This window comes from Equus przewalskii, chromosome 30 (assembly GCF_037783145.1).
Source record: "Equus przewalskii isolate Varuska chromosome 30, EquPr2, whole genome shotgun sequence".
NCBI lineage: Eukaryota > Metazoa > Chordata > Mammalia > Perissodactyla > Equidae > Equus > Equus przewalskii.
In genome coordinates this window covers 2949122-2964810 of record NC_091860.1, presented here as the reverse complement: position 1 = coordinate 2964810, position 15689 = coordinate 2949122, and the positions used below count along the sequence as shown (strand labels likewise).

At 40.2% G+C, this 15689-nt stretch overlaps 1 protein-coding gene across 47 annotated transcripts in view; it reads right to left on the bottom strand.

The window, feature by feature from the left end:
- Window positions 1-15689, bottom strand: part of PARD3 (par-3 family cell polarity regulator) — a 614383-nt gene that overhangs the window by 15938 nt on the left and 582756 nt on the right. For all 47 annotated transcript variants that reach the window (XM_070601674.1, XM_070601679.1, XM_070601668.1 and 44 more), the window contains one exon: window positions 2076-2196. In XM_070601674.1, the coding sequence (XP_070457775.1) occupies window positions 2076-2196 (121 nt within the window). The remainder of the gene's footprint in view (window positions 1-2075; window positions 2197-15689) is intronic.

Here is a 15689-nt window from a genome sequence, read left to right as displayed (position 1 = left end):
TGTTTACTCCTGGATGCTAGTCTATTGCCAACTGCCTGTACCAAGGCCCCGTCTTCCCCACCCGAACTAAGATAAAGCCCTTCCATTAGAACTGCTTCTCCCATTTGTCCTTCTCCTTTCACTCACAAAAGTAAGCTTCCACCAACTCCAATTTGATCACTAAATCCCAAGATCAAAGGCCTTTATAGTTTCTGGCTTTGTGTAGAATATGTTGCGGGTGTTGCATTTTAGGACGAAAAAGGACTTCAGGGATGATCTAAACTCTTGAGCAGTGCTTCTCAAAGTTGGATGTGTTTCAGAATGACTAGGAAGGCTTGTTAAAATACAGATTCCCAGGCGCCGGCCATAGAGGTTCAGATCTAGTAGGTCTGAGGCAGGGCCCAAGAACATGCACTTATAACAAGCTCCCAGGTGACAGGACGGTGCTGGCCTGTGGACCACACCTGGAGCTCTGCCCTACAGGAGCAGTCACCTGTGTGTTCAACCTGAGGAGCTCGCCTTACATCTGCTTTAGCTTACACACTCAGCTTCCTCTTAAATTTTCATTTTAATAAAGCATTTAATAACTGACCCTACTACATCTCCTCTAATGCTTCTGATTTACAAATAAGAGAACTGAGGCATGGAGAGCCAGGTGAGCTGGCTAGTGGGCCACTTCTGTCCCGATACCATCCTTCTTCAAACTTCCAATCTAGCACTGAAGGCTCCTACTTCATTCCCACCCTGCGCTCTCCTCCCCTACAACATAACCAACCTCCCAGTTCTACGTCAGTTGGGAAGTTTACCCTTCCCCAAATAAAACAGGATCATTTTTTCATGTCAAGCCTTTCCTGACACCATTCTCCCTCTGCCCCTACTATCCCAAAAATTTAGTGTAATTATATCCCCGACACTTTGAACTGAACTCATGAACTTTTTGAACCCTAATCACCTCTACTTGAGTAACTCACATGCATGGATGGCACGCCTTAGACCTCAACATCATCCAGCACTGTGCCACCTCCAAGATCCCAGACTCCAAAAACTGTATTGTTTTGACCACAACCTCCCAGGCTTTATAACCCCTAAACTGCTAACCCTTCTTGCATCCTCCAGGCAAACAGGGACATTCTTCCTTGAGCTGTACTTACCACCCTTCCCAGAGTGGGTGATGTGTCACCAGTATCCTCCTAGGACTGCAGAGTGCCTTCTTTGACTTTCTACCATGGCCCTATCACAGAATTAATCTAAAAAACTGTTTTTTCTGTTCCTAGTCCTCTAAGCATTGTTGGCTATGGTCACATTACCATGTTGATTGGTATACCTCAGCTAGATTTTCCTACCTCAAGGAGCCTATTTATTCATTCCTAATTGACTCTCTCTCAAATTTCCAAAGAGTTCTTCAAAATTCCCATCGTCTCAAATTCCCAAATCCACTCCAATGCCTCCCATTCCCAGAAGTGCCATCATCTTCAGGGCAAAGCACAAGGTCAGAGCACAAGTCTGGGGCTGCATTGGGTGGGCTTAGCATGCCACACTGTGGTATCCGGACTTCATCTGTGGGCATTGAGAAGCCACTCAAAGTTTTACTTCAGAAAGTTCACTGAGGTGGCTACGCGGAGGATGGACTCAAACAGGGACATAGGCAGATCAATGGAGGGATTCAACAAACACACAAAGGGGATGGGGGAAAATAAAGAATCAAGAATTACTAAACACTGCACTTTGTGTACAGTAGATACATGACAGACGTGTTGAACAAATTTATTCTGGCTCCGATTCTGAGAAAAATGTATATACAAAAATATTTACTAACTCTAAAAAAAATGCATGGTTGAGAGCAAGAATGCTTTTGCTATGTCTTGTCACAAGGCAAAGGAAATCTATTACGCAATGGACAGATGGTACAACAAGATATAAAATGAAATTAGCAATGATGAAACCCAGATGGAAATGAAGGAAAGGTCAGTATGTTAAAGGTCAAGGGAATGTGGCTCCATCTTGTCTCATTTCATAAAGGACTGAGGTCACGGCTTAGTGGCTTTTCCCGCAGGGAAATTGTGGGACTGCTCATTGCAGAAGAACCAGACACTCACCCAGGGTTGTTCAAAGCTATAGGTGCGTCTGCGATCTTCTACGTCTTCATCCTGCTTTGCTTGCTGAAATTCTTGCCGTAGACGCTGTATCCGATCATGGTTGCTAGGAGTTGATCTGTTGCTAAAAGAGGAAAGGGGCAACAATGAACGTCCTTCAGAAATACAATCTGTGAATTGCAGTTGCTAGGAAAAAAGGCTGCTTGCTGTGAAACGATGCTGTTTAAGAGGAAGTTAATTTTTAAAACAATATCTGCACATTTAAAATATGTTTTCACTTTGTTCTTATGATTAAGATTACTAAAGTTATTTCAGACAGATATTTAAGACGGTGAGCAGTATTTTTAGACATTTCTTTTATACACAGTTCTTTAAAAGCTTCATTTCCTTTCTGTAATCTGGCAAGGTGTTGGCAGCAAAATTTTGGGGAAAGGACATTGCATTAAGAGTCAGAAAGCCAGGGTCCAGTCCCAGCTCCTCCACCTTCTGAGACTAAGGCCCTTCATGCCTCTGAGCTGTGGTTTCTTTATATACACAAGCGGACATAATCATCATCTTTGCTCTAAATATCTTACTTGCAGCAATCAAGTGAGATAACACCACATAATATAGCCTCACAAATGTACAGTGTTATTTTCATGATGCCATTACATGAAGTTTCTGTTTATGAGTTATCAGAGGTCTATACACAAAATGCAACGCTCACAGCATAAATGAAAAGCATTTTAAAAATAAATTCAAGTGGTAGTTTGATTTAATCAGTTAATAATGATGTTGCCTTCTTTCATATAGCATTGAATTTTGCTTTATCTTCACAAAAAGCTTATAAGATAGGTGCAGAAGGCAGGATTTCTCTCTCTCTCTCTCTCTCTCTCTCCACACACACACACACACACACACACACACACACACACACACATCTACAGATGTAGAAACTAATCTTTGAAGAAGACAGGGGACTTGTTTGAAGTCTCCCAGCTGCCCAGTGGGGAAAGTGAGACTAGAATCCAGATTTTTCTGGCTTGTAGTCTAGCCCTCATTTCACTATGCCACGTTGTATCACTTAGTAAAATATCTATCAGACTCCAAAGCTCCTCTTTTATAAAATCATGCAAATTTTAAAAACAGTATCTGCAAGAGTAATAGAGATGACCCAAATTAAATCAATCTTAAATCTCATGCACTTTTGGTCTGTTCCATTCCCTGAGCGTGAAATTGCATCCTATCAGGAAAGCTATTCAAGCACATTAGGCATATACTGTCTCCCCAACAGAACTTCAGACTTCTTGAGGACAAGAAGCAAGTCTTATGTTTATCATATGTACCCTCCAAGCTGCTAGCAGAATGGGAAGCTGGAAGCTATTAGGAAGATCAGGTCTCCTCGTTGAAAACACGTTGCCCTGGTTACTCAGTGTGTATCTGGGTTCTTTTGGCTGCACACTCCTCTGGGTACTGTAATTTGTGAGAGGTAGCTTGGAAAGAGAAAGTCTGTCATAGTAGAGTATCTAAAATTCTCAAACTAACATATGTCTTTGTGTAATTCCACATATTTTGAAGAATTCCAAAGGCTTAAAAATCTCAAATTGAAAATGTTCATGTACAGGACTACAATATTAACATCATCCAAGAATATGGGACAGTCTTTCATCATTCAACCTACTGGGTGGGTCCCCATCACCTTTATGTTTCTATCAATCTCATTAGAGCTTCTGGAATATGTTGCCAATATATTCAATTTCATTATTTTCCCAGTCAATAAAAGCTTGTCATCCCTTCATTCTTCTCAGAAACCTTTTGAACTGATCCACCAGAGAACATTACAGGTTAATGGGTCTGTAAAATGTGCTACTTGACGGACGACAAGAGGCTTCGGTCCACATTTGGGTACAGTTTCAAAACTTCCCCTCCATACTTTTAAGCCAGGCAGGTTGTTATTCCCATGGGGTTTTCAAAATATAGAGAGAGCATCTTATATTTTTGAACACATATATTTTCAATAATGGTTTCCTAATGTAACATCCAGTCTACTTTGTGATGGTACAAGCATGAGGAGAGTCAGATTCCTAAGACAAAGAGATAGGAAAGTGAAGATTCATTTATCTCACTGCCATCTTTCCAGCTGTGACATGCTTCATAGCTTTCAATAGGAGGATTGTGGGAGGCTTGACCCACAAAGTATTTTACAAGTCTAACTAGAAATATTTCTCTATTATTTTCATGTAGCATAGACAGTTTTAATCCCATAATGATTAGGTTCATGAAGCCCAAACCACTGATGAAAACTGACCTACTATTTGTGATTAATTGAAAGTGCTGCCTCCCAAGAAGGGATGCTAACTCTGTGTCCTTAAGTGTAAATTGCGGTGACCTCAGTGTTTCCCATAGTAAAAGACAAGTTCTGGAAGTCACTGCTGCCCTTATTTCCAAATCTGAGCAGCTGGTGAGGCCACTGTTTCAGCTTGTTTTCCTCGCTCTTTCTTCTATGCTCTAGAGAAAGCTGCCCAACATGCCTAAGATGAGCAAAGCCACTCCAGGGGCTGAAGTTGGAAAACTTCATGATGGTTTCCATGATGAATGATGACTTCCAAAGACTGGAAGGATGTCAGGCATCCTTGGGGAACAACAGTTGGCAGTCTGAAGCCAGCGAAATCCTGGCTTCAAGAGATGAAACCATTGCAACTGCGCAGTTCTGCTTCTTAGGCCAGTCTATAATGGGCCGACAACTCACACTTGGCCTTCTGAAGTTCTTGGTTAGCTCTCTGGCCAAGAAAGCCAAAGGAAATTTTAAATATTCATCAGCATTAGTGGCTAATCCCTGCACACCCCAATCAACTTATACTCAGGTTCATTGACAACTTAGAGTTTCTCATAATTTTTTGTGAGGAGTATAATGAATATACCACCAAAGTTGATCAGCTGGGTGAGTAAGACACTAAAACTCTTAATGAGTCAGTAAATCATAATTTACAGAAAGGAGAGATGAGGAAGGGAATTAAAGCTATGCTTTTTGTGTAAGAAATCCACACAGACAGACATAAGATAGTTTAAGTCCCACACAAATACTTAGCCTCCCCTTACACATTGGTGTTTGTAGCCCAACTGCAACTTGCTTTTAAACATACACGCATGTATATGTATGTGTGTGCCTGCGCATGTGCGTGTGTATATATTTTTTTAAAGTACATGAAGAGGGTTGGTTTTCATTCAGTAATGATCTGGGATTTTTTCTGACCAGATTAAGAAAGAGTTCCTTGGATCACACACTAGGGAGATTCCTAACCTAGCATGCGTAACGTAACCCTGAATTATACGTAACTCAAATCTTTCCCATCCATAATTACAACAGAGACTGTACCCTCTCCTGTCAGAGGCAGACCACACAGTGTACTAAACTTTAGAACCTTCAAATTGGACGACTGCAATGTGCTTCGCCAGCAAAAGTAGCTGAAAACACCAATTCATGCTAACCACAGCAACGATCTTACATGCAGGTGTACACTGGAGCCTGTCCTGCACCTGTGCTCCGCAGGCACGCCAATCCAGCACTCCTTAGGAACAGCGAGGGAGGAAAGAAACTTTATAACACTGGTTCTCATGTATATACATCGTGTACACGAGAATCTGCATCCAGAGTGCTTGTTAAAAAATGCTGACTGACTGACACTCACCTTGAGGTATTCTGGTTCAATCAGTCTAGTGCAGGGCCCAGGAATCGGCAGGCATGAGTTCAAAAGCACTGCAGGTGCTATCTGGACAATACTTTGACAACAGTGCCTGCAGGCTTCAGAGTTGAGACAAATTCCATTGACTGCAGGGCAATTAACTAAAGAGAGGAGGAGATCCCTCTGCTCTGGAAGCACCCACATACATTCTGTGACAAATGGGAGTAATATGCTTGGTCTAGAAAGGGGGGGGACGGGGCCCTTACTCGGTTCGAGCAGATTGCTGCCCTGAAGGGATGTGGGTCTGGTGTTGCCTTTAATTATTTTTTTAAGAGACGTCAGAACTAGTTTTTCCCCCTAAATTTTAAATGTTGGCTTATTCTATTTTTTTAATCCTAGGTGAGCCAAAAAAAAAAAAAAAATATATATATATATATAGGTCTGCTGCCTGCTAGCTTACAACCTTTACTTTATAGTCTGCCATTGCTGCTTATTTTATATGTTGCTTTTCTAGGCTCTTTACTTTCCCCACACTAAGATAAGGCCAGTGGTCCCCTAGTAAAACTCCCAAGAAACAAATATTAAAAACCTGACAACCGTATATCGTTCACATGGTTTTGTCTCTCCTAAATTGTCTGCTCCTTCTGATCTGTCTAACCTGGGGTATACTGCCCTCAGGCTTGAGTCTGACCTATCTTTTCAGGCCAGCATATGCTGAAAGAGAGGAGTTTGTGATGTGACTGATTAATTCTTTATTGACTAAGAATACTTTAATATTTGCATTTTTAATTATGCCAAGGAAATTTGGAAAACTAGAACAGAGGGCACAGCTTTAAGATCCAGAATTCACTGGAAGGGAGAACAACCCCTGGTTTTCTTTTTAACAAGGAGGTGCCATCTTGGTATACACCATCCTTCCCATAGAAGGAAGAACAAAATGGAAGGGAAGAGAGAAGGTACACAGCGGGGAGGGAATGCGTCAGGGCAGGCTTTCCCCGGTGCTCCAAAGGGGAGAGGATTATAATGTCTAGTACAAGAGAAGAGAAGCCACCACAGAAGAGAAGGAGGTAAATTTGCTCATATCTTTCTTTCTGGAATACTCTCTCCTTTTCTTTCCATCTTTCCAATTCCACCAGTAAGTCAAGGAAATCAAATTTCACTTCCTTGATGCCTTTCCTAACTACCCAGCCCATGTTCATTTTTTCCTTTCAATTCCCCAAGAGTAATGTCCTCTGACCCAAATACTGTTTCACAGTATTTACAGAACTTACATGTGTATGTGTTTCTCTCTCTTAAGTTTATGCCTGCATCACAACCATTTTACATGTACATAGTTTGTATGCTGCGTCCTGTGGCAGGGTAAATTGTTCAGCAAAGATTTATGAGGGACCGACTTTAAGGTGGTCCCCGATGCCCGCCTCCTGGTACTCACACCTCTGTGAAACCCCCCACAGGGCAGGGCCTGCGACTTGCTGCTCTCCAGTGAAATGTGTCAAATGTCAAGGAATGTATATGATTGCATTTACGTGATTACATAAGAATGCAGTGTCCTTCTTGCTAGTCCATCTCTCTCCTTTCTGGCTTTAAAGAAGAAAGGTGCCACGAATCTTACAGCTGCAAAGAACAGAATGAAGCCAACAGCTCCAGGAGCAGGAAGCAGACCTTTCCTAGTGGAGCCACCAGGTGAGAAGCCAGCCTGGCTGACACCTTCATTGTACCTGGAGGAGACCCTGAGCGGAGGATTCAGCTAAGCGGTTGCCGGACTCCAGATCCACAAAAACTGATACAATAAATGTGTGTTGTTTTAAGCTGCTAAGTCTGTGATAATTTGTTATGCAGCAATAGAAAACTAATACCCATTGATGTTGGCCTTGGCCATGTGACTTGATTTGGTCAACAGGATGATAGTGGATATGATACAAAGAGTGGTCTGAAATGTGACTGCATGATGCGTCTGCTCTCTTATTGTCCATTCCAACAAAAGAAAACAAATAAACTCCCTAAACTTTCCTCCTTTAAACAGCCCCTGCCACCACTACCCCCATTCCATCACCTTAAACAATGTCAGCGGAGTCATACAAACTTGTTAAATGAAATAAAGTGGCCTAGAAGTGTATAGACCTATGCCCTGTCCACAGTTACAACCAGACAAATATTGTCTGTTGTAAAAGCATGTTGGTTAGAAGACCAGAATAAAAGAGAGGAATCATATTTTATGAATGAGTTTTTCCACTATCATTTATATGGTTAGTCACTCCACAGTTTTGATTTCTGAGAAAAAGTGAGCAAAGTAAATACTCTTGCAGAAGATGTCACTGAAAAACGGTCAGTGCCAGATCTTCGCACATGAAACCAATCGAATGAGCTTTCCACTGAACACCAGGAGATAGCCAGGAATACCCCATGGAAATCTATCCAATTGCTTAGGGTGACTCCTTTGTCAACCTCCCCATCCCTTCACCCAACATTCTCTACTCTGGCTCTGTGGCCTCTGAAAATCAGCCCTCCTGAGACCAAAGCAGCAATGTGAGTGTTTTCCTGGAGCCTGGTGAAAACAGAGCTGCCACGCAGGTCTTTCGGTAAAACTGAACTCAAGGGCTCACTCCTAGTCTCTTTCCGGCAGAGACTGGAGACCCGCTGGGGTCTGGGTCAACGCACAACACACAAGGAGACATTCCTGGTTAAAACTGGTTTTCTTTAGTTTGCCAAGGGTCCAGGACCTTACAAATGTCCTTCAAATCCCCAATTTACAAACGGATAGGTACACAGTAAAGATTTTTGTTGACCATATCAACTTATATCTTTCGCCTTTTCATTTTGTGCTATATACTTCTCAGCCCTAGCAATTTATTTTTTGGCCTAAGTACAAAATTCTATTCCAAATGTTAGTGAATTTCACACCTGCACTTGGCATCTAATTACTGGGGTGCAAAAGGGCATTATTCTTCTCCCAATTAAAAAAATACAAAAGTCACTTTCCAAATTATATCTGAGATCTTGGAATTAACGCTACTCCACCCTCAAAGCATTTTCCTGTCCATGTATTTCCATCACTCTCCTGGGTCTTCCATGCGCACGCCAGAGAAGAAAAACACAAGAGTCTGCTGACTGCCAAGTTCCCTGCTTAAGGAACACTTTCTCCTGCACCTGCCAGCGCTTCAAAGTGCTATCATCTCCCAGATCCTGGGATTCCACAGCAAGACTTCTGAAACATTATGGTCTGTATCCCAGCACACTTAGAAAGGAGAAGACCATAAGTTATAGCTTCCAGGACTCCATTCATTTATACTCAAAGATCCTGTTTTCTTGAACTCTGACTTCTCTAAGCCTTGATGATATGTATAGGTAACCACTCAACCTTCACAGGAGGTTCCTGTGTTTTAGTCTCTTATTTAAGGGAAACGATCTTTTTATCGACTTCTTTGGTAGTTACACAAATGGTAAGACTAAAGATCCAGCCCATTATGAAAACAGCCCACACTATTATTTTTCTAAACATTTTCATTGGAGAAAAATTAGACCACCTTCCCCCCTTCCTTGCCCAATTCCTAATTCTTCTTGCATCTTAGGAAGGGAAAAACTTCCAGTCCTTTCATCTGTACCAATGGCAAGTCTAAAATTCAGCTATTTCACGGATGTCACTTAAAACAGACACCAGGACTGGAGTCGGCAAAAAGTGACACTGGAAAAAACATATGTAGGGCAGACCTGTCACAGAGCTTTGGAAACAGGCAGCCAGCAATGACCACAAGCGTCTCAGATCATTAAGCAATGTCTTACTGTGATGTCATGCACGGATGTACAGAGTTGTAATCCTTTCAAAACAGACAGATTGTCAGCATGATAAAGTGGATATAAACAAGTTCTTGAACAGGGCTGGCTAAAGCATTGGGGGCAGAAATGTCACTGAACTAAAAAGGGATGATAGAACAACTAGCAGGAACTGAACACATGCAGAGACGACAGGTAAACACCATTCTTCCCACTGAGAAAGCTTCCGATACTGATTAGCCATTCCATAAAATACGCCTGGTCTTGAATCGCCAAATAGTTATAATCTACAGATGTCAGCACTGAGTTCTTAATTGCCGTACATGAATGAGCAAACTCAGGTTTCTCATTAAACCCATTACATCCCGTATGTTAAAATGGAGCACTTGTCACGTGATTTCTTCCCTGGCACTCAAATCAGAAGCATTCTTTGTGAAATCCTCGGTACAGACAGAGAAGCAGAGAGATGTTGCTAGCGGGTGTGGGGCAGGTTCCTGTCCCTAAAAGTGTGCTTACTCTTAGAGGAGAAAACCTCTAAGTGGCAACGAATTTGTTGCCTAAATTTTAATGATGGCTACCTTGTGCCTCCGTCTTTGCTTTCTTAAGACAGACTAAAGTGGTGTCACCCCTCTGTGAAAGCTTTTGCTTTTCTTAGAGGAACCTAGAGCACTTTCTCCCATTGTGCACAGGTTTGCCTCCTGTCACCTGAAGACACAAAAACTGCTAAATTAAAAAGTGAAGGAGGCAACAGACCAAAGAGCCATGGAAAAGCGAACTCTGAACTTTCAAGCATTAGAGCAACCTAGCTAAGAAGACTGGGGTTTTCTGCAGTGGCTCTACCTTGCAGGCTGGGAGATTTATGAGGAGTGGGCGAAAGGGTGGGAGGGTTAAACCAAGAAATGTATCAATTACCAAACTACAAATAAAAATAGCTCCTCTGCACAAGCTTCATTAAGTTTTATCAGCAAGTGTCTTGGGGTTTTACACTCAAACCACAGGTCATAAATTCACAGTAAATCCCCCCCATATGTTCACCAAACACCTGAATTCAATTTCTCTTCTGGTTGTGAAGGAGGAATGTGGTGCTCAAATTAATTATGCATGCAAAGTTAGTTTCTAACAAGGGCAGCCTTTTTGAGATGAAGGTATTTATAACATCTGAAATTTGGGGATAGATCTTCCTTTAATCCTAGCATTTTTAGATTAGTATATAGGTATAAATTCTCTCTTCCAAGCTTGAACAATGAAAACATAAGGTTGGTAAATATCTTGCTATAATGTTTGATATAGATAATAGATAATCCCAGACATTTGTGAGATGTAACAAATGGTCTTAATATTTACTATAAGGGTTTTAGACAAATATTTCTGTGGGTACATACAAATCACCTTGAATTACAGAGAAAATCTAAAGTGAAGTCAAATGGCTATATGTGTCCATGTGTCCATACGAAATTAGCTACTTAGCAAATATCATGTCATTTTCAGTTTATTTTCCATTTTACTCATCATCTGTAATCTGAAAAGAATTATGAGAAATTTATGCAAATCCCAAAGGCACTCACTTTCCTCAGCTGATAAAATTCATTTTCAGATTCTGACATCCATGATTTGTTGTCCATTTCACACCAATTTCAGTGTAATAAATCATAACAAATTAAAAACATACCGCTACGTTCTCTGGGTTAAAAAGGTGGTCTGCAAAGCTGTTAATACTGCATTTGCTTCTGATGTGACGAGTCACAGGGAGGGTCACCTGCCTCCATCAGAAAGACTCAGGACTGGATCTCACTCTGAGTCCCTCTGTGGCCATTCAGTAACAGGGCTATCATTTTATAAGCAGCAAATCTCAGGAATGCACCCCTTGCCCCATTTTATTACTATCATCACTCTTCCTTATTAGCCTGTCACTGGTCTCAGGCAGAAGTGAGAAAAATTTAGCTTTACTTTTTGAGGGGAATTCCTCCAGCTACAAAGAACACACACGTGCACAGACATACATAATTTCAGGACCCAACAATAAATACACAACAAAAGACATTCTATTGTGAGCCCGAGGTAGCTTTTCCTGACCAGTAAATTTCACAGAAATAATTCAACTGGGTTTCTACCCAAAAGGATTAGAAGATCTATTGCAGCCACGCCTCCAATGAGGCATTTGCTTAAAACTCATCATGAAAGTAATATTATACAGCAAGCTTTAAAAAACTATCGATACAAAACTCATCGTCAAAGTTTTTATTTCAGAAATCATAGTCTAATAAAACTTTGTAACAAATGACCTTTGAATATTGCGAGAGTGAATGTTAGAATCTAAAACTCCAGAGATGATGGGAAAATCCAGATTGAACCTCCACGGGCCACTGTGTGGGAAACGGGCAAAGAGATGCAGACAGAAATTCTTTCTCACCTCTCTCGTCTTCCTGACGCCCCGGCAGGCAACTCTGCTTAGCTTTAAACGAATAAATGACGGAGAGAAAATGCTTTGCAGGATGTCTATGAATTTAAATGCACTCTTGAAAATAAGATGTTACTGCCTGGAAGAAGCCACATATGTCATTTTTCTTTGCACAATGCAAGAAGCAGTTCTAATATGGGGTCAATGCCCAAAGTGCACTTACTTTTTGTAGATCGTGTGATTTTCCTGAACTGTCTGATAAACGACAAGGACATGTAAAGGTATTCTAATGGGTTAGAGAGCTGAAGAAAGTTTACGCATTATACTATTCATTCAATAAAACCACTGGGGATACGAAGGTTAGCCCGTTGTGACCCACAGCCTGTGCTTCAAACCAAAATATACATTTGGGTGACTGAATAAAGAGCACAAGGATTTCAATATTATAGGTGAAAGCTTGAAAACTAAAAGAGTGAAAATCAGGAATACATTATGAAAATCTGAAATAGAAAAGCAATGGAAATTGAATTACAAAACCTGATGAGTTTTGATGACAAAATAAAGCGATTATCATGTTCTTTTTCACATTAGAGAGGTTTTATCATACAAGCATAGAAACTAATTATACAAGCATTATTTTAATTCTTTAATCATGAAATGATTACATAGAATTCAAGGGTAACATTTTCTTTGTTTTTGCATTCTCTGTCTTTAATGACAGCATAATTGCAAAATACTATAGGAAACTAAGCTATTTTTTTAGGATAAAAATTTCAATGCAGTGTAGTGCTTAATACTCATGTCACAATTCTAAATTATGGCTAAATTCTGTATGGCTTTCCTGAAATGACTTAAAATAGAAAAATAATGTAACAGGAGAAATAGTGCCTGTAGGTTTCATGAGTGGCTAATGGAAATATTTTTGAGAACTAGAATAAAAGTAGAAACATACATTTATTAGTTTTCTAAAAAAATAGAACATTGGATGTACCTAAATAAAGAGTTCATATGTATTATTTTTAAACATTTGAAAGATCACTAGAATATTTTTCTTGACTGGTAATTTTTTTACTTTCATTTATGCTCTTAACTTAGGAAGGAGGACCTGGCCCCCCGCTTCTGAAAACGTCGACCATGAAAACCCTGTGAAGAGCCATGAAGCACGTCTGATCAAGCGCCGGAAGGTGGAGGATGGTGCGGAAAGGCCAGGCAGGGTTCCGCTCTGCTGTCCCAGGGTGCTAGGAATCAGAATTGACACTAACAACAAATGCTCTTAATTAATTTCAAAATTATTAGTTAATAATTTGCTAGGCTTTTCTTCTATTCATGATTTGGCCACGACCCAACTTACAAATTATTTATCTGGATAGAGAAAATAAATGAGCTAGAAACATCAATCAATTTAACTTCTCCATTCACGTTTAGCTGAATTGCTATGAGAAAACACAAAAAGTGTGACCATATTGGTTTGGAATTATTGACAGATTTTGAAAATGGCTTGCATCATTCTTTTGTAAATTACATTTTTTCAAAGTAATACATATGTATAGCTTATATTTAAAAATGTTAACTAAAAGGTTTAAAATAAAAGAATCCTCTGCTTCATCACGTCTTGTCCCTCTGACTACTTAATCCCAAGAAACACTTTTAAGGCGTTCAGCTATCTTCTCCAATATTTCTTTTTAACTCCACCTGAGATCACTCCTAACTCCTAGTTTGTGATACACTCTTGTCAACGATTCTCGCACGGCGCACTTTCTTTCATTTAGTTAGTGATTGTTAATACTGTACTCAATATTACTAAAAGTATATTATCAATATGATCCATTACATCAAACAAAAGCTAGGGATTTAACAATAATCCATATCCAACCAAATACCTCTGCTATTTAGCTACAGATTTCTGAATAATGTATTTATACCACTATCTCCTGATGCCTTCATTGTAAACATTATCTGCTGACTTCCTATGAAGGCAGATGAAGCATTGGTGCTTACACACTGCAATCGCAACTCCCACTCGCAGTTCTCATCGCTCATGTCCTCCCAATATAGTTAGAGCACATTTTAAATGATTTTTTAGTGTTTACATTATTGATGTAAATACTGCTCTGCTCACTGCTAATTCAAGTGGAGCACAATGAGTACAATTCCTTTCTTCTATGACATTCTTGGTTTTTCTCTTGCTTAGTTGTCTTAGGGCCTGTCTATAATTTTTTTCCACCCTCCATAGCCTTTAAAAAGAAACACTTTACACTTTAGAGCAGTTTTAAGTTCATAGCAAAATTGAGTGGAAGGTACAGAGATTTTCCATATATGTCCTGCCTCCACACATGCGCAGCCTCACCCATTATCATTCACCAGATGGTACATTTGTTACAATTGATGAACCTACATTGACACATCATTATTACCCCTAATCCATGGTTTGCATTAGGGTTCACTCTTGGTGTTGTCTATTCTATGGGTTTCGACAAACATATAATGACATGCATATATCACTACAATATCATACAGAGTATTTATACTACCCTAAAAATCCTCTGTGTTCTGCCTGTTCTTCCTTCCCCCACTCTCTCCCCCTGGCAACCACTGATCTTTTTACTGTCTCCACAGTCTTGCTTTTTCCAGAATATCATATAGTTGAAATCATATAGTATGTAGGATTTTCAGAGTGCCTTCTTTCACTTAGTGATGCATTTAAGTTTCCTCTGTGTCTTTTCATGGCTCGATAGCTCATTTCTTTTTAGCACTGAATAATATTCCATTGTCTGATGTATCACAGTTTATTTATCCATTCACCTACTGAAGGATGTCTTGGTTGCTTCCAGGTTTTGGCAATTATGAATAAAGCTGCTATAAACATTCTTGTGCAGGTTTTTGTGTGGACATAAGTTTTTTGACTCTTTTGAGTAAATACCAAGGAACACTATTGCTGGGTTATATGGTAAGAGTATGTTTAGTTTTGTTAGAAATTGCCAAAGTGTCTTCCAAAGTGCCTGTACCATTTTGCACTCCCACCAGCATTCCTGTTGCTCCACTTTCTCACCAGGATTTGCTGTTGTCAGTCTTCCGGATTTTGGCCATTCTAATAGGTGTGTAGTGGCATCTCATTGCTGTTTTAATTTGAATTTCCCTGATGTCATATGATGTGGAGCATCCTTTCATATGCTTATCTGCCATCTGTATGTCTTCTTTAGTGAGGTGCCTGTTAAGGTCTTTGAGGTTTAAGAGTCTTTGTATATTTTGGATAACAGTCTTTGATCTGATGTTTCTTTTGCAAATATTTTCTCCCCCTTTATAGTCTTTTTATACAAATTTCCACAAGATCAAACCTATCATAGCTTATCAGTTTCCATTTTTATCTTGCAGACCTGCAACCTCAAGCGCTCCTCCCGCTGCTCCAGTCTGCACTGCTTCTGCAGCTCTCCACAGCACAAGTCCTGGCACCTCCCTGCCTCGTCAGCCCGGGATTTGTTAGAGCACACATTCCGTAGCTTCCTAAAGGGGGATGTATTACAAGTAAAAAATGTTGTCTTCCCATGCTTAAAACACATTGATTCTGCCATCCCCACTCATGGACAGTTTGGGGAGGTATGACAGTGCAGGTTAGAAAACATTAAGCTGCAAATGTTTGGAGGTGCAGCTCCATTGTCTTCTGGCTTCCAGCGTTGCTGCTGAGAAATCTCATTACAGTCTGATTCCCAACTCTTTACTGCATACTTTTTGAAGGCTCCTCTCTTTATTTCTGGTATTCTGAAACTTCACAATGATGTTCCTTTTTTG